General features: G+C 46.1%; 2 protein-coding genes across 2 annotated transcripts in view; both read left to right on the top strand.

Moving 5' to 3' along the window:
• LOC147096287 (zinc-binding protein A33-like) lies at positions 1 to 24,791 on the top strand. The gene is made up of 7 exons (XM_085973804.1): positions 1 to 250; positions 335 to 396; positions 487 to 582; positions 732 to 908; positions 2,064 to 2,086; positions 2,184 to 2,299; positions 22,670 to 24,791. The coding sequence occupies exons 1-7, from the start codon at positions 1 to 3 to the stop codon at positions 23,224 to 23,226; spliced, it is 1,281 nt and encodes a 426-aa protein (XP_085829930.1). The 3' UTR covers positions 23,227 to 24,791.
• LOC147096288 (zinc-binding protein A33-like) overlaps positions 491 to 25,518 on the top strand; it is a 329,518-nt gene continuing 304,490 nt past the window's right edge. Inside the window, exon 1 of the mRNA XM_085973870.1 lies at positions 491 to 582. The gene's annotated coding sequence lies outside the window, so the exon portion shown is untranslated. The remainder of the gene's footprint in view (positions 583 to 25,518) is intronic.

A 25,518-nucleotide genomic window follows, 5' to 3' on the forward strand; every position in this document is an offset into this window, starting at 1 on the left:
ATGGCTTCCAGACAGGAGGCCGAGAGTTTGACCGAGGAGGCAATTCGTCCCATTTGTCTGGATTTCTTCACCGATCCGGTAACACTGGGGTGTGGGCACAACTTCTGCCGCTCCTGTATCACATGTTGGGAAAACTCCTGCCCGGAATGTAGAGAGGAGTTTCCGGAAATAAACCTCAAGGTTAATTGGGCCTTAGCGAATCTGGCCGAGAAAGCTCGAAAATTAAAGCTGAATCCGAAAGGGAAGGAAAGTAAACTTCACTGTGAGGAACATCAGGAAGAACTGAAGCTATTTTGTGAAACTGACAAGAAATTGATCTGTTACACTTGTAGAGATGCGCGGGAACACAGAGAGCACCGCTTCATGCCCATTAAAGAAGCTGTTGGAATCTACAAGGTAAAAGGGAGCAGATTTGATCGCCTGATTATTTTATCACATTTTCATGGTCTAACACTTTTATTCTGTGATTTTCTCTCCCAATCCCAGGATCAGCTGAAATCTTCCTTAGATTCTCTCGCAAAGAAGAAATCGGCGGTTCTGGACACGGAGCGGCGGCAGAAACAGAAGATTTCCGAAATTAGGGTAAATCGTCCTGGGCTGATTTTCAAAGTTTGATTCGTTTTTTTTTGGTTTTAATGCGGAAAACGTGTTATTTTTCACATTTCATTTGGTAGGAACAGTCGAGCAGTTTGCAGACCCTCATCACATCCGAGTTCGCTAAAATGCACCAGATTCTCAGTGAGAAAGAGCAGCGTTTAATCAGAGATCTCAGGAAACAAGAGGGGAAGATTCTAGAAACAATGGAGAAAAACCTCAGAGAAATTCAAGTGAATTTAAATTCTATTCGGGAGAAACTCTCAAAGTTGCAGAAACAGATGGAGCAAAAAGACGAGCTGACATTTCTGCAGGTGAGGATTATATTTCAGTTTAGTTCAGTGAAAGTTCACAGTCACAAGTTGACGGGCGAGAATTTTGACATAAATGCAGCATTTTCCCAATAATTCGTCACTGATTTAAACCGATCGATTGTTTTGTCTATCCTGGGCGGAGCTGCTATTTTCACCGAACTAATCGGCCTCCCACAAAATCTACAGGATCCCGGGAATACCTGCAACCTCCCCGGGAATGAGTAGCTGTGATCTTGATGTTTAGTCTGTAATTATTTCTGTGGTGCCCAAGTTTAATATTCTCCTGAAACTCACATTCCAATCCAGTTCCAGTCCCATGTTGTGAGTGTGTGGGTGTGTCTGGTAGGGTGGGTGTGAGAGGCACTGTGTCTGTGAGTGACACTGATGTTGATTTCTAGTATCTGATACTCTAATAAGATTTTTCAACTATATCCTGTTTCTATCAGAAGCATTTAATAATTTTTTGTGTAATTTCCACTGGCCTGTTTTCAAATATGCCGCTCATAGAATTACACAGAATTTTACAGCACAGAGACCGGCCATTCAGCCCATCAGATCAATGTCAGTGTTTATGCTCCACACGAGCCTCCTCCCACCTTACTTCATCTCACCCTATCAATATATCCTTCTGTTCCTTTCTCCCTCATGTACTGATCTCGCTCCCTTTTAAATACATCTGTGCTATTCTCAACTTGTGGTAGCGAGTTCCACATTCTAAACACTCTCTGAGTAAAGAGATTTCTCCTCAATTCTCCTTTGGATTCATTACTGACTCTCTTATATTTATGACCCCTCGCTTTAGACTCCCCACAAGTGGAAACATCTTCTCTACATCTGCCCCATCGAATCCTTTCATAATGTTAAAGACCTCGCTCAGGTCTCCTCTCAGTCTTCCCTTTTCTAGAGAATAATCTTTCCTGTTCACTCTTTCCTGTTAGTTGTACCCTCGCAGTTCTGGTATCATTCTTGTAAATCTCTTTTATACGTTCTCCTGTGCTTCGATATCCTTTTTGTAATATCCTCTTTCTACCTGTGTGTGGGCAGCAGTGAGAATTGGGAATTATCAGCAGCTTGTAACAATCTGGGTGTAATTTCTGCTGTCCCGATATAGACGCTCAGTCTCTGTCAACTCAGGTTGTGTTTTATTTATTTCAGGAAGAAACTCGTCAGAAGAGGAGGTAGGCCATGCTCTTTACTGAAACTCTGCACAGTTTGGTAAAATAGCTCAGAAAAGTGTTTATGGTCAATTTATAACCAATTGTTTGATATTTGCAGGATTAGTGAGGACGATAATAAACTGACATTAGCAGATGCCGCCCTGTCTATCGGAAAATTCAACGGCCCTTTACTATACACAGTGTGGAGAGAAATGCTGGATTCCATTAACACCGGTAAAACTCATATAAGTTCCTTTGGCCTGATTTATATCATAATTTGATTCGTTATACATAAAAATATCATAGAAAGTATCTTTTAGTACTAAGTAGTTGCAAATGAACGCGGTTAAAAGTGGGCCTGGATGGAGTTAGTGTTATTCACGCACCAAATCCATGTTCAAAAAAGCATCGCCTTCAACTGGACAGTTGAAAATGTCAGCTCCCCGAACATGACCAACACAGGGACCCTCAGATGAACCACAGCCTCCAGAACCCATCGATACTTTGCACACTTCAGCAACAGGAAACACCGCCCTTCCCAGCTGAACCTTTCCTCCTCTACAATATTCATCTCCTGATCCATCTCCATCTTGTGTGTCAAACTCATGTCCGTGACCAAGGTCAGGACAGGAAGCCTGGGAGCGAGGCTTTCTCTGCCTGTTGAGGGAGGAGTGGTGAGGGGTACAGAGTTAGCTGGTGCTCACTGTGGACCTGGGGAGCAAGCACTGGATTGCTGAACGTGTCACCAAGGCTTATTCTCTCAATTGCCTTGAATCATTCCACTCGCCCTAGACAATTATTATGGCTTATACATCCAGGGATAGTTTCAGGGTAGAGGTATGACAATGGTGCATCACATTGAATAACCGCTGGTGTTTTGCCTCCACGTGCGGCCCCCTATGAAGCCTATTTGTTTGCATGAACCAGGCCGGAGATATCTGGAGATTGTGATATTGGCCAATATTTTCTTGTCCGCATTGAGGAGGGATTTAATTTTCTACGATGAGCAATGATGGTGACCTTTCCCTTCATATGTATTAACATGATTGTGACTAAGTTAAGTGTGTCTGTGTCCTTGTCTCCAGCACATAGTGCGGGGTTTCAGTAGCGGGAGAGCAAGTTCCGCGATTAGGACTTTGTAAAACTCGGTAGGGGAGCTATTAGTTGGTGTGGGACCAGGTCACTACTTTTCCCAGATTGCTCCGGCTGCTTGTCCTAGTGCCCTGTGTCCACTGGAAGCTTGTCCCGTTGGGAGTGAAGAGCACAGTTTAGGTCTCCACTCATGGTTACTGTGCTGTCCATACGTGGGGCGAGTGTGAGGATTGCTGATGTGGGGAATCTGGGGACACCTCATTCAGGACACAGAACTGAAGCATCACTTTGTGTTCTCCTGTTGTTCGAGATTCTTTAGGATGGAGCGGCCTCCTTCTCCAGGAATGCGTGTCTCAGAGTAATGGGAAGGTTCCTGTTGATTAGTGTGACTATCCTCTGCTCTTGGGTCAGTAGAAGGCGGCCAGCATTGGTCCCACCCACTCACTCACAAACTTGGTGTGTTCTGAGGGTGGTGAGGAGGATCTCCTGTAGAAATGGAGCGTCCACCTGTTCTTTTATGTCAGTCAGTTTTGTTTTGTCTGATTATGTGCTGGAGTCTGTTGAGATTCGTGGATATAATTTGATTGATGGACTGTATTCAGGGTGATGTCGGTTTGCTGTCTCCAGGGTGTATTTTCCTCTTGGGGGTGTCTCTGAATCTGGGGCCTGCCCGATTGTACCAGTTTTGTTTGAGTTCCTGTCCAGGCTGCTGTTCAGACTGATCGAGTTGTGGACCACAGCTGCTTCATCCTCCTTTTTTCCTCTACTTTTTCCCTTGAATTATTTATTCACTGCCCTTCCTTACCTTTTCCCCTGTGGCAGCTCATTTCCTCACTCCATCTGCGGGATGTGTTCTTCATCCAGCTAGGTGTTTGTCCCCTAATACGCTAAATATACATTGGCTGTTTACAGAATAATCTGTATTAAGACCCCTTTAAACGAGCTTGAAAACTAGGAAATAATGAGTGAAAAGTATTAAACTGTTCAATCATATTAAACCACCCAATACATACAGTGACTGAGATTACTGGTACAGACAGATCATACAGTGAACATGAGATTACTGGTACAGACAGATCATACAGTGACCGTGAGATTACTGCTACAGACAGCACATACAGTGACCATGAGATTACTGGTAGACAGATCAAACAGTGACCGTGAGATTAGTGGTACAGACAGACCATACAGTGACCGTGAGATTACTGTTACAGACAGATCATACAGTGACCGTGAGATTACTGGTACAGACAGATCATACAGTGACCGTGAGATTACTGGTACAGACAGATCATACAGTGACCGTGAGATTACTGGTACAGACAGATCAAACAGTGACCGTGAAATTAGTGGTACAGACAGATCAAACAGTGACCGTGAGATTACTGGTACAGACAGATCATACAGTGATCGTGAGATTACTGGTACAGACAGATCATACAGTGACCGTGAGATTACTGCTACAGACAGCACATACAGTGACCATGAGATTACTGGTAGACAGATCATACAGTGACCGTGAGATTACTGCTACAGACAGCACAAACAGTGACCGTGAGATTACTGGTACAGACAGATCAAACAGTGACCGTGAGATTAGTGGTACAGACAGACCATACAGTGACCGTGAGATTACTGTTACAGACAGATCATACAGTGACTGTGAGATTACTGTTACAGACAGATCATACAGTGACCGTGAGATTACTGGTACAGACAGATCATACAGTGACCGTGAGATTACTGGTATAGACAGATCATACAGTGACCATGAGTATCTGGTACAAACAGATCATACAGTGATTGAGATTACAGGTACAGACAGATCTTACAGTGACGGTGAGATTTCTGGTACAGACAGATCATACAGTGACCGTGAGATTACTAGTACAACAGATCATACAGTGACTGTGAGATTACTGTTACAGACAGATTATACAGTGACTGAGATTACTGGTATAGGCAGATTATACAGTGACCGTGAGATTACTGTTACAAACATATCATACAGTGACTGAGATTACTGGTAAAGACAGATCATATATTGACCATGAGATTACTAGTGCAACAGATCATACAGTGAATGAGATTACTGTTACAGACAGATCATACAGTGACCGTGAGATTACTGGTGAAGACGGATCATACAGTGACAGTGAGATTACTGTTACAAACATATCATACAGTGACCATGAGATTACTGCTATAGACAGATCATACAGTGACTGTGAGATTACTGGTACAGACAGATCGTACAGTGACCGTGAGATTACTGGTACAGACAGATCATACAGTGACCGTGAGATTACTGGTACAGACAGATCATACAGTGACCGTGAGATTACTGGTACAGACAGATCAAACAGTGACCGTGAAATTAGTGGTACAGGCAGATCAAACAGTGACCGTGAGATTACTGGTACAGACAGATCATACAGTGACCGTGAGATTACTGGTACAGACAGATCATACAGTGACCGTGAGATTACTGGTACAGACAGATCATACCGTGACCGTGAGATTACTGGTACAGACAGATCTTAAATTGACGGTGAGATTTCTGGTACAGACAGATCATACAGTGACCGTGAGATTACTAGTACAGCAGATCATACAGTGAATGAGATTACTGTTACAGACAGATTATACAGTGACCGAGAGATTACTGTTACAAACATATCATACAGTGACTGAGATTACTGCTATAGACAGATCATATAGTAACCATGAGATTACTGTTACAAACATATCATACAGTGACCATGAGATTACTGCGATAGACAGATCATATAGTAACCATGAGATTACTGGTAGAGACAGATTATACAGTGACCGTGAGATTACTGCCACAAACAGATCGTACAGTGACAGTGAGATTACTGATACAGACAGATCATATATTGACCGTATGATTCCTGGTACATACAGATCACAGATTCTAGAATGGTGTCCGTGATTGAAAGTTGCAAATGTATCCCCACTATTAAAGATAGTTGGGAGAGAGAAACCTGGGAATTACAGAAGATTTAGCCTGACGTCAGTATGAGGAAAAATGCTGGAATCTATTATAAACGATGCGGTAACAGGGCACTTAGAACATAATAATAGGATTGGGCAGAGTCAACGCGGATTTATTGAAGGGAAATCGTGTTTGCCAAATCTGTTAGTGTTTTTTGATGATGTAACTAGCAGAATAGATAAGGGGGAACTAGCGGATGTGGTGTATTTGGAATTAAAAAGGCATTCGATAAGGTGCCTTAACCAAAATGAGGGCTCGAGGGATTGGGGCTAATATAGTAGCATGGATTGAGGATTGGTTTACTGGACAGAAATCAGAGAGTAGAAATAAATGGTTCATTTTCGTGTTGGCAATCTGTAACTAGTCAGGTACCGCAAGGATCAGTGCTTGGGCCTCAGCTGTTCACAATCTACATCAATGATTTGGATGAGAGGACCAAATGCAATATATCCAAGTTTGCTGATGATACAAAGCTGGGTGGGAATGTAAGTTGTGAGGAGGATGCAAGGAGGCTTTAAGTGGATATAGACAAGCTAAGTGAGTGGGCAGGAACATGGCAAATGAAATATAATGTGGACAAATGTGAAGTTATTCACTTTGGTAGGAAAATAGCAAAGCAGCTTATTTTATAAATGGTGAGGGATTGTGAAATGTTGGTGCTCATTGGGACCTGGGTGTCCTTGTACACGAATCACAGAAAGTTAACATGCAGGTACAGCAAGCAATTAGGAAAGCAAATGGTATGTTGGCCTTTATCACAAAAGTATTGGAGTATAAGAGTAAAGATGACTCACTGCAATTATATAGGGCTCTAGTAAGGCCACATCTGGAGTATTGTGAACAGTTCTGTTCTCCTTACCTAAGGAAAGATGTACTTGCCATAGAGGGAGTGCAACAAAGGTTCACCAGACTGGTTCCTGGGAATGGGGGGATTGTCCTATGAGGAGAGGTTGAGTAGACTGGGCCTATATTCTCTAGAGTTTAGAAGAATGAGAAGTGATCTCATTGAAACATACAAAATTCTTACAGGCTTGACAGGGTAGATGCAGGGAGGATATTTCCCCTGGCTGGGGAGTATAGAACCAGGGGTCACAATCTCAGAATAAGGAGTCGACCATATGGAACTGAGATGAGGAGAAATTTCTTCACTCAGAGGGTGGTGAAATTTTGGAATTCTCTACCCCAGAGAAATCTAGAGGCTCAGTCGGTGAGTATATTGAAGACAGAGATCGATAGATTTTTGAATATTAGGAGAATCAAGGGATATGGGGAAAGTGCAGGAAAGTGGAGAAGAGGCAGCAGATCAGCCATCATCATATTGACTGGCGGAGCAGGCTCGACTGGCCAATTGGCCGACTCCTCCTATTTCGTATGTTCTTATGTTCTTAAGTTCTTATTATCATACAGTTACCGCAAGATTACTGGTACAGACAGATCATACAGTGACCGTGAGATTACTGGTACAGACAGATCATACAGTGACCGTGAGATTACTGGTACAGACAGATCATACAGTGACCGTGAGATTACTGGTATAGACAGATCACACAGTGACCGTGAGATTACTGGTACAGACAGATCACACAGTGACCGTGAGATTACTGGTACAGACAGATCATACAGTGACACTGAGATTACTGGTACAGACAGATCATACAGTGACCGTGAGATTACTGGTACAGACAGATCACACAGTGACCGTGAGATTACTGATACAGACAGATCATACAGTGACCGTGAGATTACTGGTACAGACAGATCATACAGTGACCGTGAGATTACTGATACAGACAGATCATACAGTGACCGTGAGATTACTGGTACAGACAGATCATACAGTGACCGTGAGATTACTGGTACAGACAGATCATACAGTGACCGTGAGATTACTGGTACAGACAGATCATACAGTGACCGTGAGATTACTGGCACAGACAGATCATACAGTGACCGTGAGATTACTGGTACAGACAGATCACACAGTGACCGTGAGATTACTGGTACAGACAGATCACACAGTGACCGTGAGTTTACTGGTACAGACAGATCATACAGTGACCGTGAGTTTACTGGCACAGACGGATCATACAGTGACCGTGAGTTTACTGGTACAGACAGATCATACAGTGACCGTGAGATTACTGGTACAGACAGATCATACAGTGACCGTGAGTTTACTGGCACAGACAGATCCTACAGTGACCGTGAGATCACTGGTACAGACAGATCATACAGTGACATAAGATTCCTGGTACAGACAGATCATACAGTGACCATGAGATTACTGGTACAGACAGATCATACGGTGACCATGAGATTACTGGTACAGACAGATCATACAGTGACCATGAGATTACTGGTACAGACAGATCATACATTGACCATCAGATTACTGGTACAGACAGATCATACAATGACCGTGAGATTACTGGTACAGACAGATCATACAGTGACATAAGATTCCTGGTACAGACAGATCATACGGTGACCATGAGATTACTGGTACAGACAGATCATACAGTGACCATGAGATTACTGGTACAGACAGATCATACAGTGACCGTGAGTTTACTGGCACAGACAGATCCTACAGTGACCGTGAGATCACTGGTACAGACAGATCATACAGTGACATAAGATTCCTGGTACAGACAGATCATACAGTGACCATGAGATTACTGGTACAGACAGATCATACGGTGACCATGAGATTACTGGTACAGACAGATCATACAGTGACCATGAGATTACTGGTACAGACAGATCATACATTGACCATCAGATTACTGGTACAGACAGATCATACAATGACCGTGAGATTACTGGTACAGACAGATCATACAGTGACATAAGATTCCTGGTACAGACAGATCATACGGTGACCATGAGATTACTGGTACAGACAGATCATACAGTGACCATGAGATTACTGGTACAGACAGATCATACAGTGACCGTGAGTTTACTGGCACAGACAGATCCTACAGTGACCGTGAGATCACTGGTACAGACAGATCATACAGTGACATAAGATTCCTGGTACAGACAGATCATACAGTGACCATGAGATTACTGGTACAGACAGATCATACGGTGACCATGAGATTACTGGTACAGACAGATCATACAGTGACCATGAGATTACTGGTACAGACAGATCATACATTGACCGTCAGATTACTGGTACAGACAGATCATACAATGACCGTGAGATTACTGGTACAGACAGATCATACAGTGACATAAGATTCCTGGTACAGACAGATCATATGGTGACCATGAGATTACTGGTACAGACAGATCATACAGTGACCATGAGATTACTGGTACAGACAGATCATACAACTTTAAGTTTCTTTTATTCGCCTTTTGATCTGCCGTCTCAGCAGCTTTTCCTGTCTTCCCAATTCCCTGTTTATTTCGTTCCTTTGCAGAGTTCCCAGATACCTGGTTTCTAGCTGCTGGCATTCTCTTATTCTCTGTGTGGCTAAATGGTTCCCTTCTCTTACTTCACTACGCTGCGCACAGAAATGGGCTGCATAGCCTGCCCAGTGCTCCCCTTTGTCTAATTCGACCTTTCCCAGAGTCCCTTGACTCTGGACCCTCTCTATCACCTTCTGATATGACTCTGCTTCTTGACTCGTCAGAAACGATACTAAATCAGTTAAACATAATTTTCTCAACTCTTTATCTGTGATGTGCTCAACTTCTGTCTAGCCCGTCAATTGTAGAACTTGTTGCTATTAATACTGGTGGGTCGCGGTGTCCTAACCCCTCGAAGGTTTTCCTTCCTTAACTGACCAGGTCGTGCTAACCACGCCAGTCCTAGGATCTTGCCTGCACCGAATAGTTTATAAAAGAATCAGCTATGAATCAACCTCCTGACTAAGCTCGCCAATTTATAAGATTCCAGAGATGCCAGGGCAGGCGATGTATTACTGCTCCACCATGTGGGAGCTGGTGGACACCATTTTGGTTGCTCAAGGAACTTCGGCTCCGTGTTGATGAGCTGGAGTCCGAGCTTCAAACACTGAGACACATCAGGGAGGGGGCGAGTTACCTGGACGCTGTGTTCCAGGAGGCAGTCACACCCCTTAGATTAATTAATTCATAGTTACATAGAGATAGGAACAGGAGTAGGCCATTCGGCCCTTCGAGCCTGCTCCGCCATTCAATGAGATCATGGCTGATCTTCATCTGAGATCTTAGCTGATCTTACCAGTTCAGTACCCCGTCCCCGCCTTTTCTCCGTAACCCTTAATCCCCTTAGCCTTCAGAAATATATCCAATTCTCTCTTGAAAATATTTATTGAATTAGCCTTCACAGCCCTCTGTGGCAGGGAATTCCACAGGCTCACCACTCTTTGAGTGAAGAAATTCTTCCTCATCTCTGTTTTAAATGATTTGCCCGCTATTTTTAGACTGTGGCCCCTGGTTCTGTGCTCCCCTGCCATTGGAAACATTCTCTCTGAATTCAGCCTGTCCAGGCCTGCCATAATTTTATATGTTTCGATGAGATCCCCTCTCAATCTTCTAAACTCCAGTGAGTACAAGCCCAAACTATTCAATCTCTCCTCGTAGGTCATTCCCGCCATTCCAGGTATCAGCCTGGTGAATCGCCGCTGCACTCTTTCCATGGCAAGAACATCCTTCCGCAGATGGGGCGACCAAAACTGTACACAATACTCCAGATGCGGTCTCACCAGCACCTTGTACAGCTGTAGTAAGGTATCCCTATTCCTATACTCGAACCCCCTTGATATGAAGGCCAACATACCATTTGCCTTCTTAATCGCCTGTTGCACCTGCATGCTCTCCTTCAGTGACTGGTGCACAAGAACACCCAGGTCCCTCTGCACTTCCCCATCTCCCAATCTATTGCCATTTAGATAATAATCTACCCTCCTGTTTTTACCCCCAAAGTGGATAACCTCGCATTTATCCACATTATAGTGCATCTGCCACGTATCCGCCCATTCCCCCAACCTGTCCAAATCGCACTGTAGCCTCCTGACATCCTCATCAGAGCCCACCCCTCCTCCTAGTTTAGTGTCGTCAGCGAATTTGGAAATATTGCATCCAATTCCCTGATCCAGATCATTTATATATATTGTGAACAGCTGGGGTCCCAGGACAGATCCTTGCGGCACCCCGCTGGTCACTGCCTGCCACTCCGAAAACGAGCCGTTTATTCCAACTCTCTGTTTTCTATCCGCCAGCCAGTTCTCTATCCACGTTAATACTTTGCCCCCAATCCCATGAGCCTTAATTTTGCATGATAATCTTTTGTGTGGAACCTTATCGAAGGCTTTCTGGAAGTCAAGGTACACCACATCCACTGGCTCTCCCCCATCTATTTTACCAAATTTGGTCCGTGGTCAGTGACAGTTGGGTGTGACTACGAGCGAGGCAGGTATGGGGAACCAGGAGTTAGTGGTGGATGAGACTCAGCCCTTGCTCTTGTCAAATAGTTACGAGTTATTACTCTCTGTGTGGGTGAGAGCAGGGACTACAGTGAGGATGAGCAAACTGACCACAGCACCATGGTACAGGGAGCCATTCAAGTGGGGAGGAGCAAAAAGAAATGTGCTAGTGGTAGGGGACTGTACATTAAGGGGGATAAACACTGTTCTCTGCAGACAAGAGCGTGAGTCCCGAAGGCTGTGTTGCCTGCCCGCTGCCAGGGTGCAGGACGTCTCCTCTGGGCTGGAGAGGAACTTAGAGTAGGAGGGGACAGATCCAATTGTCATGGTCCATGTAGGTACCAATGACATAGGTAGGACAAAGAAAGAGGTTCTGTTGAGGGAGTATGAGCAGCTAGGGGCTAAATTAAAAGCAGAACCACAACGGTAATAATCTCTGGATTACTACCTGAGCCATGTGCAAATTGGCATAGGGTAAATAGGATCAGAGATATGAACGAGTGGCTCGAACATTGGTGTTGGAGAAATGGGTTTCGATTCTTGGGGCACTGGCACCAGTACTGGGATAAGTGGGAGCTGTTCCGTCGGGACGGGCTTCATTCGAACCAGGCTGGGGCCAGTGTCCTGGCGAATCGAATAACTAGGGCTGTAGATAGGGCTTTAAACTAAATAGTGTGGGGGGTGGAGGGATACGCTGAGCGGAAATTTAAAAAGTCAAAGAAAAATGAGAAGGCAAAAGTGCAGGGTAACGATAGGGGTAATGATAATCAGTGTGACAGGAAGGGACAGAGCGTATACACATAAGAGTGCATCAGAAAGTGGGGTCAGAGTAGGAAAAATGGTAAAAAGACAATATTAAATGCTCTATATCTGAACGCACGCAGCATTCGTAACAAGATAAATGAGTTGACAGCACAAATAGAAATAAATGGGTATGATCTGAGAGCCATTACAGAGACATGGTTGCAAGGTGTCCAAGGCTGTGAACTGAATATTCAGGGGTATTTGCCAATTCATAAGGATAGGCAGAAAGGAAAAGGAGGTGGTGTAGCTCTGTTAATAAGGGATAAGATCAGTGCAGTAATGAGAAATGATATTGATTAGAAGATCAAGATGTAGAATCGGTTTGGCTGGAGATAAGAAATAGTAAGGGTAAGAAATCACTGGTGGCAGTGGTCTACAGGCCCTGAAACAGTCGCCACTCTGTAGGACACAGTATAAGTCAAGAAATAATAGAGGCTTGTAAGAAAGGTACGGCTATTCATGGGAGATTTTAATCTTCATATTGATTGGACAAAGCAAACTGGCAAAGGTAGACTTGAGGAAGAGTTCTTCGAGTGTATACGGGATGGTTTCTTGGAACAATACGTTGTGGAACTAACCAGGGAGAAGACTATTTTATATCTGGTAATGTGTAACGAGGCTGGATTAATTAATGATCTCGTAGTGAAGGATCTTCTTGGGAAGAGTGATCATAGCATCATAGAATTTCAAATTCAATTTGACTGTGAGAAAGCTAGGTCTCAAACTAGTGTCCTGAACTTAAATAAATGTAATTACAAAGGTATGAAAGCAGACTTGGTTAAAGTGGACTGGGAAAATATATTACAGGGTAAGACTGTAGAAAAGCAGTGGCAAACATTAAAGGAGATATTTCATAACTCTCAGCAAAGATATATTCCAGTGAGAAAGAAAGACTCTAAGAGAAGGATGAACCATCCGTGGCGAACTAAGGAAGTAAAGGATGGTATCAAATTGGAAAAAAAAAGCATACAGTACAATGTTGCAAAGAATAGTGAAAGGCCAGAGGTTAGGGAAATTTAAAAAAATGAGCAAAGGACGACTAAAAAGATGATAAAGAGAGAAGATAGCTTATGCGAGTAAGCTAGCAAGAAATATAAAAACAGACAGTAAGAGCTTCTACAGGTATATAAAAGGAAGAGAGGAGCTAAAGTAAATCTTGGTCCCCTAGAGGATGAGTCTGGGTAATTAATAATGGGAAACAGGGAAATGGCAGAGACTTTGAACAAATATTTTGTATCGGTCTTCACGGTAGAAGACACTACAAGCATCCCAATAATGGATAATCAAGGAGCTATTTGGGTGGGCGGGGGACTTAAAACAATCACTATCTCTATAGAGAAAGTACTAGGCAAACTAATGGGACTAAAGGTGGACAAGTCCCCTGGACCCAATAGCCTGCATCCTAGAGTCTTAAAAGAGGTGGCTGCAGAGATAGTGGATGCATTTTTTGTAATCTACCAAAATTCCCTGGATTCTGGAGAGGTCCCAGCGGACTGAAAAACCACAAATGTAACGCCCCTGTTTAAGAAAGGAGGGAAACAGAAAACACGCAACCATCGACCAGTTAGCCTAACATCTGTCATTGGGAAAACGCTGGAGTCCATCATTAAGGAAGTGGTAACAGGACATTTAGAAAATCATGACATAGTCAAGCAGAGTCAGCATGGTTTTATGAAAGGGAAATCATGTTTGACAAATTTTCTGGAGATCTTTGAGGATGTAACGAGCAGGGTTGATAAAGGGGAACAAGCAGATCTCGTGTATTTGGATTTCCAGAAGACATTCTATAAGGTGCCACATAAAAGGTTATTACATAAGATAAGAGTTCACGCGGTTGGGGGTTATATATTAACATGGATAGAGGATTGGCTAACTAACAGAAAACAGACAGTCGGCATAAATGTGTCATTTTCAGGTTGGCAAACTGTAACTAGTGGGGTGCCGCAGGGATCAGTGCTGGGGCCTCAACTATTTAAAATCCATATTAATGACTTGGATGGCGGGACCGAGTGTAATGTAGCCAAATTTGCTGATGATACAAAGATAGGTGGGAAAGCAAATTGTGTGGAGGACGCAAGGAATCTCCAAAGGAATATAGATAGGCTAAGTGAGTGCGCAAAAATCTGGCAGATGGAGTATAATGTGGGAAAATGCGAGGTTATCCACTTTGGTAGGAAAAATAAAAAAGCACATTATTATTTAAACGGGGAGAGATTACAAAATGCTGAGGTACAGAGGGATCTGGGGGTCCTTGTACATGAATCACAAAAAGTTAGCATGTAGGTACAGCAAGTAATTAGAAAGGCAAATGGAGTGTTGGCCTTTATTGCAAAGGGAATGGTGTATAAAAGTAGGGAAGTCCTGTTACAGCTGTACAGGGCATTGGTGAGACCACACCTGGAGTACTGCGTACAGTTTTGGTCTCCTTATTTAAGGAAGGATATACTTGCATTGGAGGCAGTTCAGAGAAAGTTCACTCGGTTGATTCCTGAGTTGAAGGGGTTGTCTTATGAGGAAAGGTTGAGCAGGTTGGGCCGATACTCATTGGGGTTTAGAAGAATGAGAGGGGATCTTATTGAAACATATAAGGTTCTGAAGGGGCTTGACAGGGTAGATGCAGAAAGGATGTTTCCCCTCGTGGGGGAATCAAGAACTAGGGGGGCATAATTTCAGAATAAGGAGTCCCCGATTTAAAACTGAGATGAAAAGGAATTTCTTCTCTCAGAGGGTCATGAATCTTTGGTATTCTCTTCCCCAGAGAGCTGTGGAGGCTGGGTCATTGAATATATTTAAGGTGGAGATAGACAGATTGTTGAACGAGAAGGGAGTCAAGGGTTACGGGGAGCGAGCAGGGAAGTGGAGTTGTGGCCAAGATCAAATCAGCCATGATGTTATTGAATGGTGGAGCAGGCTCGAGGGGCCAAATGACCTCCTCCTGCTCCTATATCTTATGTTCTTATGTTATGTTCAGAGGGACCCTGGTTCCAAATGATTCGAGGTTGACCCGTATTGGGGACAGTGATTTAACTTTATTCAGCACAAGCAAGACTTCATTCACTAGTGTATTCAAGCAGCAGTTACAGTGTATAATTGAGACTTATATTACCACTCATACTCTGGGTACAAGCCGCAACTGTGAGTAAGCTGCACCCTGTGTCTCTTGTCTCTCATCTCTTCTCGTCTCCCGGGTGTCTCCTTGTTTCTTCCTGAAATCTTCTACTGTGTCTCTGAAATCTCCTACTCCTGGAATCTCCTACTCCTGGAATCTCCTACTCCTGGAATCTCCTACTCCTGGAATCTCCTAGTCCTGGAATCTCCTAGTCCTGGAATCTCCTAGTCCTGGAATCGTCTACTGTGTCTCTGGAATCTCCTACTCCTGGAATCTCCTACTCCTGGAATCTCCTACTCCTGGAATCTCCTACTCCTGGAATCTCCTACTCCTGGAATCTCCTAGTCCTGGAATCTCCTAGTCCTGGAATCGTCTACTGTGTCTCTGGAATCTCCTACTCCTGGAATCTCCTACTCCTGGAATCGTCTACTCCTGGAATCTCCTACTCCTGGAATCTCCTACTCCTGGAATCTCCTACTCCTGGAATCTCCTACTCCTGGAATCGTCTACTCCTGGAATCGTCTACTCCTGGAATCGTCTACTCCTGGAATCTCCTACTCCTGAAATCTTCTACTGTGTCTCTGGAATCTCCTACTCCTGGAATCTCCTACTCCTGGAATCGTCTACTCCTGGAATCTCCTACTCCTGGAATCTCCCGCTCCTGGAATCTCCCGCTCCTGGAATCTCCCGCTCCTGGAATCTCCCGCTCCTGGAATCTCCCGCTCCTGGAACCTTCTACAATTTGAGGCTGTTAAGAACTCCTTCTTATATCCTTACTCTCATTCAAAACCTATGGAGCCCTCCTGAACCAATGATTGACTGACACCCAAACCCAAAATCCAATCATAAAGATGCCACGTTGGTATCACCCTGGCTTACTCAGGCTTTTGGTCTGATGACACTCTTACATCATCTGTTTTTGACCATTAAGACTCATTTTAAAATGTGTTTATGGGATGTGGGCATCGCTGGCAAGGCCAGCATTTATTGCCCATCCCTAATTGCCCTTGAGGAGGTGGTGGTGAGCCGCCTGTTGAACCTCCGCAGTCCGTGAGGTGAAGGTACTCCCACAGTGCTGTTCGGTAGGATGTTCCAGGATTTTGACCCAGTGACGATGAAGAAACGGCAATATACTTCCAAGTCAGGATGGTGTGTGACATGGGTGGTAACTTGGAGGTGGTGGTGTTCACATGCGCCTCCTGCCCTTGTCCTTCTAGGTGGCAGAGGTCACGAGTTTGCGATGTTCTGCCGAATAAGCCTTGGTGAATTGCTGCAGTGCATCTTGCAGATGGCAGACACTGCAGCCACGGTACGCCGGTGGTTGGGGGAGTGAATGTTTAAGGTGGTGGATGGGGTGCCAATCAAGCAGGCTGCTTTGTCCTGGAAGGTGTCGAGCTACTTGAGTGTTGTTGGAGCTGCACTCATCCAGGCAAGTGGAGAGTATTCCATCACACACCTGACTTGTGCCTTGTAGATGCTGGAAAGGCTTTGGGGAGTCAGGAGGTGAGACATGGGTGGTAACTTGGAGGTATTGGAGATTGCAGTAATTGGCCGGGTTGGATTTGTCCTGCTTTTTGTGGACAAGACATACCAGGGCAGTTTTCCGCATTGTCGGATAGATGCCAGTGTTGTAGCTGTACTGGAACAGCTTGCCTAGAAGCACGGTTAGTTCTGGAGCACAAGTGTTCAGCGCGACAGACGGGATGTTGACAGGGCCCATAGCCTTCACTGTATTTTTAAAAATTCATTTTTATGGGATGTGGGCGTCGCTGGCAAGGCCAGCATTTATTGCCCATCCCTAATTGCCGTTGAGAAGGTGGTGGTGAGCCGCCTTCTTGAACCGCTGCAGTCCTTGGTTGGGGGAATGAATATTTAAAGTGTTAGAGGGGGTGCCAGTCAAGCGGGTGCTTTGTCCTGTATGGTGTCGAGATTCTTGAGTGTTATTTGCGCTGCAGTCATCCAGGTAAGTGGAAAGTATTCCATCACACTCCTTACTTGTGCCTTGTAGATGGTAGAAAGGCTTTGGGGAGTCAGGAGGTGAGACAATCGCCGCAGAATAACTAGCCTCTGACCTGCTCTTGTTGCCACAGTATTTATGTGGCTGGTCCAGTTAAGTTTCTGGTCAATGGTGACCCCCAGGATGTTGATGGTGGGTGATTCGGCGATGGTAATGCCATTGAATGTCAAGGGGCGGTGGTTAGACTCTCGCTTGTTGAAGATAGTCATTGCCTGGCACTTCTGTGGCACGAATGTTACCTGCCACTTATCAGCCCAAGCCTGAACGTCGTCCAGGTCTTGTTGCATGCGGGCATGGACTGCTTCATTATCTGAGGAGTTGTGAATGGCACTGAACACTGTGCAGTCATCAGTGAACATCCCCATTTCTGACCTTATCCAGTGCACACGGCCGTTTCTTGCTACCACATGGAGTGAATTGGCTGAAGACGGGTTTCTGTGATGGTGGGGACCTCAGGAATAGGCCGATATGGATCATCCACTAGGCACTTCTGGCTGAAGATGGTTACAAACGCTTCAGCCTTGTCTTTTGCACTCACGTACTGGGCTCCACCATCCTTGAAAATAGAAACATAGAAGATAGGAGCAGGAGTCGGCCATTCGGCCCCTCGAGCCTGTTCCGCCATTTAATGAGATCATGGCTGATCATCCAAATTCAGTACCCTGTCCCTGCCTTCTCCCCGTATCCCTTGATCCCTTTAGCCTTAAGAAATATATCGAACTCCTTCTTGAATATATTTAATGAATTGGCCTCAACTGCCTTCTGTGGGAGAGAATTCCACAGGTTCACCACTAAGATGGGGATATTCATGGAGCCTCCTTCTCCCGCTAGTTGTTCAATGGTCCACCACCATTCACGACTAGATGTGGCAGAACTGCAGAGTATTGATCTGATCCGTTGATTGTGGGTTCACTTAGCCCTGTCTATAGCATGCTGCTTCTGCTTTTTAACATGCATGTAGTCCCGTGTTGCAGCTTCCCCAGGTTGGCACCTCATTTTTCGGTACGCCTAATGTTGCTCTTGGCATGCTCTTCTACACTCCTCAGTGAGCCAGGGTTGGTCCCCTGGTTTGATGGTAATGGTAGACTGAGGGATATGTCGGGCCATGAGGTTACTGATTGTGGTGGAATACAATTCTACTGCTGCTGATGGCCCACAGCACCTCATGGATGCCCAGTTTGGAGCTGCTTGATCTGTTCTGAATCTATCTCATTTAGCACAGTGGTAGTGCCACACAACACGATGGAGGGTGTCCTCAGTGTGAAGACGGGACTTTGACTCCACAATGAGTGTGCAGTGGTCACTGCTACCAGTGCTGTCATGGACAGATGCATCTGAGACAGGTAGTTTAGTGAGGATGAGGTCAAGTAGCTTTTTCCCCTCATGTTGGTTTTCTCACCACATGTCACAGGCCCTGACTGGCAGTTATGTCCTTAAGGACTTGGCCAGCTCGGTCAGTAGAGGAGCTACCGAGGCACTCTTGGTGATGGACATTGAAGTCCTCCACCCAGAGTACATTCTGTGCCCTTGCTACTCTCAGTGCTTCTTCCAAGTGGTGTTCAACATGGAGGAGTACTGATTCATCAGCTGAGGGAGGGCGGTAGGTGTTAATCAGCAGGAGGTTTCCTTCACCTTGCTTTACCTAAAGCCATGAGACTTCAAGAGTTCCGGAGTCAATATTGAGGACTCCCAGGGCAACTCCTTCCCGACTGTATACCACTGTACCGCCACTCCTGGTGGGTCTGTCCTGCCGGTGGGACAGGAAATGTCCAGGGATGGTGATGGAGGAGTTTGGGACAGTGACTGAAAGGTATGATTCTGTGAGTATGAGTATGTCAGGCTGTTGCTTGACTTGTCTGTGGAACAGCTCTCCCAATATTGGCACAAGTCCCCAGATGTTCGTGAGGAGGACTTTGCAGGGTCGACTGGGCTGGGTGTGCCATTGTCATGTCTGTAGCTGGTACCGATGTCAATGCTGGGTGGTCCAAGCGGTTTTATCTGGGGTATTTATGGCAATATTAAAGGAATATGTCTCCACAGGTTGAGATATGGCCCTTGCTGTTAGCCTTTGTTTTTATAATTCACTGTGGATGTTCTAACATATCAAAACAAGTATTCAAAAAAACAATGAACATGTAATTTATAACAATCTTACAGTCCCTGCCTCGTATCTCAGTCTCTGGAATTCCATTAATTCTCTCAGCTTTTCTCACAGACTGACTGTTGCTTTGCTAACAAGGCTTGTTAAAGTCTGCGCCTTTAATATTTGGTCAAGCATTTTAAAATCTAACCGGGTCTACCCAAGGCATATTACACTGGTTTATAAACACGATTATTCAAGAATCGGCGAGCATTGACTAACAGTTACATAATACCAACCTAAACCTACAACTAATAATGTTTATTTCATTTCGTCCATGTTAGCTAGTGGGAATCTGAAATGGGAATTTCTCAGGATTCTTACACTGGGACAGACAGATACTCACTGGAGAACTTATCAGGAACAGTTGTAAGCGTGTAGCTCTCATCTCCTTACGCTGCTCGAAGCTCGAAGTCCAAGTCCCTCTGAGCTTTTGGGTGTTGTTCCATTTATCGACCCCGCCCATAAAACTGGCCCCGCCGCCAGATCGGGATAATGAGCCTTGCGAGTTTCCGCTGATTGTGCCCGTTTGAGGAAGCTCTTCAAATTGAACTAATTTTTAGGGGCACAGGCACTAGTAGGCACGTTTTAACAGTTTTCAAATATTAAAAAATATTTAATTTACGAAGAAGCTGACTAGTGTACACCAGTGAAACTAGTAAATGGTTCAATACAGTTTTAAAGTCATTTTTAGTCATTTGAAAGCAGACCACTCACACGTGGAGGATTAGACACTCTTAATAAAATGCTTATTTTTTGTGACCATAGAATGATACAGAACTAAAGGAGGCCATTCGGCCCATCTTTGGTAGAGCTATCCTATTAATCCCAGTCCCCTGCTCTTTCCCCACAGCCTTGTAATTTTTTCCCTTGAACTATTTATCCAATACTCTCTGGAATGTTACTATTGAATCTGCTTCCACCGCCCTTTCAGGCAGCGCGTTCCACATCACAACAACTCGCTGTGTAAAAAATGTTTCCTCATGTCGCCTCTGGTTCTTTGGCCAATCACCTTCAATCTGTGTCCTCTGGTTACCAACCCTTCTGCCATTCGAAACAGTTTCTCCTTATTTACTCGATCAAAAACATTCATGATTTTGAACACGTCTGTCAAATCTCCTCTTAACCTTCTCTGCTCTAAGGAGAACAACCCCAGTTTCTCCAGTCTCTCCACGTGACTGAAGTCCCTCATCCCTAGTACCATTCTACTAAATTTCTTCCACACCCTGTCCAAGGCCTTGGCATCCTTCCTAAAGTGCGGTGACCAGAATTGAACACAATCCTCCAGGTGAGGCCTAACCAGTGTTTTATAAAGGTTTAGCATAACCTCCTTGCTTTTGTACTCTATTCCTGTATTAATAAAGCCAAGGATCCCATATTATTTGAACAGCCTTCTCAACTTGTCCTGCCACTTTCAAAGATTTATGTACATACACCCCCAGGGGTCTCTTTGTTCCTGCACACCTTTAAAATTGTACCATTGAGATCATATTGCCTCTCCTCATTCTTCCTACCAAAGTATCACTAAACACTTCTCTGCATTAAATTTTGTCTATCATTTGTCTGACCAATTCACCAGCCTGTCTATGTCCTTCTGAAGTCTGTTACTATCCTTCTCATTATTTACAACATTTACGAGTTTCATATCGTCTGAAAACTTTGACTTTTCTACTTTGAGGAACACACACACACATCTACCCATATACACCCAGTCCCACAGAGTGACTTTCCTCAGTTAGTAATCTGGTAAGGAGTATGGAATGTGTTCAACCCCCAGGTATTTTAACCCCAGTTTGTGGTGCATTAAACTGGGAACAGTATTTAGTTGTACATTGAGGCTCCAGTTCCAGCTTTTGTTCATTTTAGTATTTATATCCCCACAGAATCCCACAGTGCGGAGGTGGGTGTAATGTTTGATATTTTCAGAAGCTGTGACCTCCCTCCCTGGAAGTCCCGGTGTTTTCTGCTGTTGTCAGATCCTCGTTTCCTCCCCTCAGGGCAGCTCTTTTCTCGAATTGAGAAACAAAAAAATCAGTCAGAAAGGGGGATCTCGGTGAAAGCATCTGCCCCCGATCCCTGGCCAGTCTCCCCCCCCCGATCCCCGGCCAGTCTCTCCCCCCGATCCCCGGCCAGTCTCGCCCCCGATCCCCAGCCAGTCTCACCCCCCGATCCCCGGCCAGTCTCGCCCCCCGATCCCCGGCCAGTCTCTCCCCCCGATCCCCGGCCAGTCTCTCCCCCCGATCCCCGGCCAGTCTCGCCCCGATCCCCGGCCAGTCTCTCCCCCCCGATCCCCAGCCAGTCTCTCCCCCCGATCCCCGGCCAGTCTCTCCCCGATCCCCGGCCAGTCTCTCCCCCCCCCCGATCCCCGGCCAGTCTCTCCCCCCCGATCCCCGGCCAGTCTCTCCCCCCCGATCCCCGGCCAGTCTTGCCCCCCGATTCCCGGCCAGTCTCTCCCCCTGATCCCCGGCCAGTCTCTCCCCCCGATCCCCGGCCAGTCTCTCCCCCCCGATCCCCGGCCAGTCTCTCCCCCCCGATCCCCGGCCAGTCTCTCCCCCCCGATCCCCGGCCAGTCTCTCCCCCCGATCCCCGGCCAGTCTCTCCCCCCGATCCCCGGCCAGTCTCTCCCCCCGATCCCCGGCCAGTCTCTCCCCCCGATCCCCGGCCAGTCTCTCCCCCCGATCCCCGGCCAGTCTCTCCCCCCGATCCCCGGCCAGTCTCTCCCCCCGATCCCCGGCCAGTCTCTCCCCCCGATCCCCGGCCAGTCTCTCCCCCCGATCCCCGGCCAGTCTCTCCCCCCGATCCCCGGCCAGTCTCTCTCCCCGATCCCCGGCCAGTCTCTCCCCCCGATCCCCGGCCAGTCTCCCCCCCCCCCCCCGATCCCCGGCCACTCTCTCCCCCCGATCCCCGGCCAGTCTCCCCCCCACCCCACCCCCCCCGATCCCCAGAGAGTCTCTTCCCCCGATTGCCGGCGAGTCTCTCTCTAATCCCGGGTGAATCTCTCTAATTCTCTGCTTTTTCTCCCAGTCTCTGTGACCCTGGATGTGGAAACAGCGCATCCAGGACTCGAGGTGTCTGAGGATCTGAAGAGTGTGAGATGGGCCGGGACCCGGAGGAATCTCCCTGACAGCGGGAAGAGGTTTACAGACTGGCCCTGTGTGCTGGGATCAGAGAGATTCACATCGGGGAGACATTACTGGGAGGTGGAGGTGGCGGGGAATCGGGGCTGGATTCTGGGAGTAGCCGCAGAGTCTGTGGAGAGGAAGGGAGAGGTCACACTGAGCCCGGAGACTGGAGTCTGGACCATCGAGCGGGTTGATGATGATTTTAATGTAAACTCCTCCCCTGAATCCCGTCTCCCCACCGGTCCGATCCCCGGGAAGGTGGGAGTTTATCTCAGTTATGAGTCCGGGACAGTTTCATTTTACAGCGCGGACACCAAGTCCCATCTCCACACCTTCACTGGGAATAAATTCACGGGGAAACTTTATCCTTTCTTTGGGACTTGGGATGTGAACAAGTGTCTGAGAATCTGCTCCGGCTCCGATCCGGGTCTGTAAAAGGGGCGGGGCCTCGGGCCGGCCCGCATAATCCATGACGTCACAGTGACTTGACCCCGCGCCATTCGGGTCAGAAGCAGAGGTCAGGGGTCAGAAGTTAGAAAATGTAATTTCCAAATTACACATTGTAAAATCCCAATGAGACTGTAAATACAACAAATAAAAATATAAAATGTCCGAAGAAGAAAGAAAGACTTGCATTTCTATAGCGCCTTTCACGACCACCGGGCTTCCCAAAGCACTTTACAGCCAATGAAGTACTTTTTGGAGTGTAGTCACTGTTGTAATGTGGGAAACGCGGCAGCCAATCTGCGCACAGCAAGCTCCCACAGACAGCAATGTGATAATGACCAGATAATCTGTTTTTTGTTACGCTAATTGAGGGATAAATATTGGCCAAGACACCGGGGAAAACTCAATCACAAAAGCAAAATACTGCGGATGCTGGAAATCTGAAATAAACAGAGAAAATGCTGGAAATACTCAGCAGGTCAGGCAGCATCTGTGGAGAGAGAAACAGAGTTAACGTTTCAGGTCGATGACCCTTCCTCAGAACTCTTCTCTGAAATAGTGCCTTGGGATCTTTTACATCCACCTGAGAGAGCAGACAGGGCCTCGGTTTAAGGTCTCATCGAAAAGACACCTCCGACAGTGTGGCGCTCGCTCAGTACTGCACTGGAGTGTCAGCCTAGATTGTTGTGCTCATGTCTCTGGAGTGGGACTATGAACCCACAACTTTCTGACTCAGGAAGCGAGAGTGCGACCAACTGAGCCACTGGCTGACACTGTAATAAAAACAAAGACTAAAATAAAAAGTAAAACCGACAGCAACTCCATCCCAGCCCTTTCTCATCACTGCCCCACTCCTTTATATTAAAAAGCAGGTATAAGTTGTGCTCTCAAAATGAGGACATTCCTCAGTTCATCAGCACCATTAGTGATGAGAAATACACAAACTATCTCTCCTCAAGAAGACGGGGAATTTGCAAATCTTCGGTTTAAACGGGCTGAATGTTCACTATTACTGCGGTGCGGGCTGTAAACCGGGCGGCCGATCCGCTAACGCCTGTTGTGGTAAAAGTGAAAATTCACCCCAGAGTGTTTGACGTTCCCCTGCAGTTGATTGTAGTGCCACTTTCAGCCAGGAGATGGTGATGGCGAGCTGTACAAAGCGCTGTAAAGTTTTACAGTGCAGTATCACCACCTGCTGGTGGAAACCGGTACTGAGGGAATATCAAAAACAGCAAATGCTGAAACACTCGGCTGATCAGACAATTCAGGCAGGACCTTCCTTCAGAACTGAAAGATAATGGGATCAGAAAAAAGAATGGAAAATAAACACGAGCCTAGAATTCCCTCTTCCGTGCTCCTGGCACACACCGAGACCCTGTCGGGAAAATCCGCATTCACGGTCTGTCCAATGTTCAAAAAAGCACAGGTTGGGATTGTGGAATTTCCCAATATGGGCTCTTGCTGTGTGTCAGGAGAGCGGAATTCCAGAATCTGGGCCTGTATTCCGAGTACAGAGAGGAGATTAATCAGTTAAATAATCTCTGAAGTGGGTGCTGAAGACATGAAATTTATTTCCAGAGGGTGCCTGGGAGATACTTTGGTCAAAAGTGAATGGAAACTAGTTACTGGATTATCCTAGGCACCGCCCTAGGTATGTGTCAGACCGTTACTTCACCCCTTGGTCCTGGATTTGAATCAAACAACAACGACAAATTGCATTTATATAGCACCTTAAACATAGTAAAATGACCCAAGGTGTTTCACAGGAACGTTATCAAACCAAATTTGACACTGAGCCACATAAGGAGTTTGGTCAAAGAGGTAGGTTTAATGGAGTTTATTAAAGGAGGAGTGAGAGGTAGAGAGGCGGAGAGGTTTAAGAAGGACATTTCAGAGCTTAGGGCCTAGGCTGCTGAAGACACGGCTGCCAATGGTGGGGCGATGAAAATCGGGGATGCGCAAGAGGCCAGAACTGGAGGAGCACAGAGATCTCGGAGGGTTGTAGGACTGCAGGAGGTTACGGAGATAGGGAGGGGCGAGGCCATGGAGGGATTTGAAAACAAGGATGATAATTTTAAAATCGAGGCCTTGCCGGACCGGGAGCCAGTGTAGGTGAGTGAGCACAGAGGCGAAGGGTGAACTGGATCTGCCGACTGCACGGTGCAGCCGCGACCAGTCTCCTTAGGGCCAGGGTCTGGGAGCCCACTCGGGTAACTAAAAACCCAGTAGAGTCTGAATGTTGTGGGGTCAATGCCCTCGCCTTGCTGAGTACATAACCTG

Source organism: Somniosus microcephalus, unplaced genomic scaffold (assembly GCF_052327205.1).
Source record: "Somniosus microcephalus isolate GS21.2 unplaced genomic scaffold, FLI_Smic_1.0 unresolved_chr1, whole genome shotgun sequence".
NCBI lineage: Eukaryota > Metazoa > Chordata > Chondrichthyes > Squaliformes > Somniosidae > Somniosus > Somniosus microcephalus.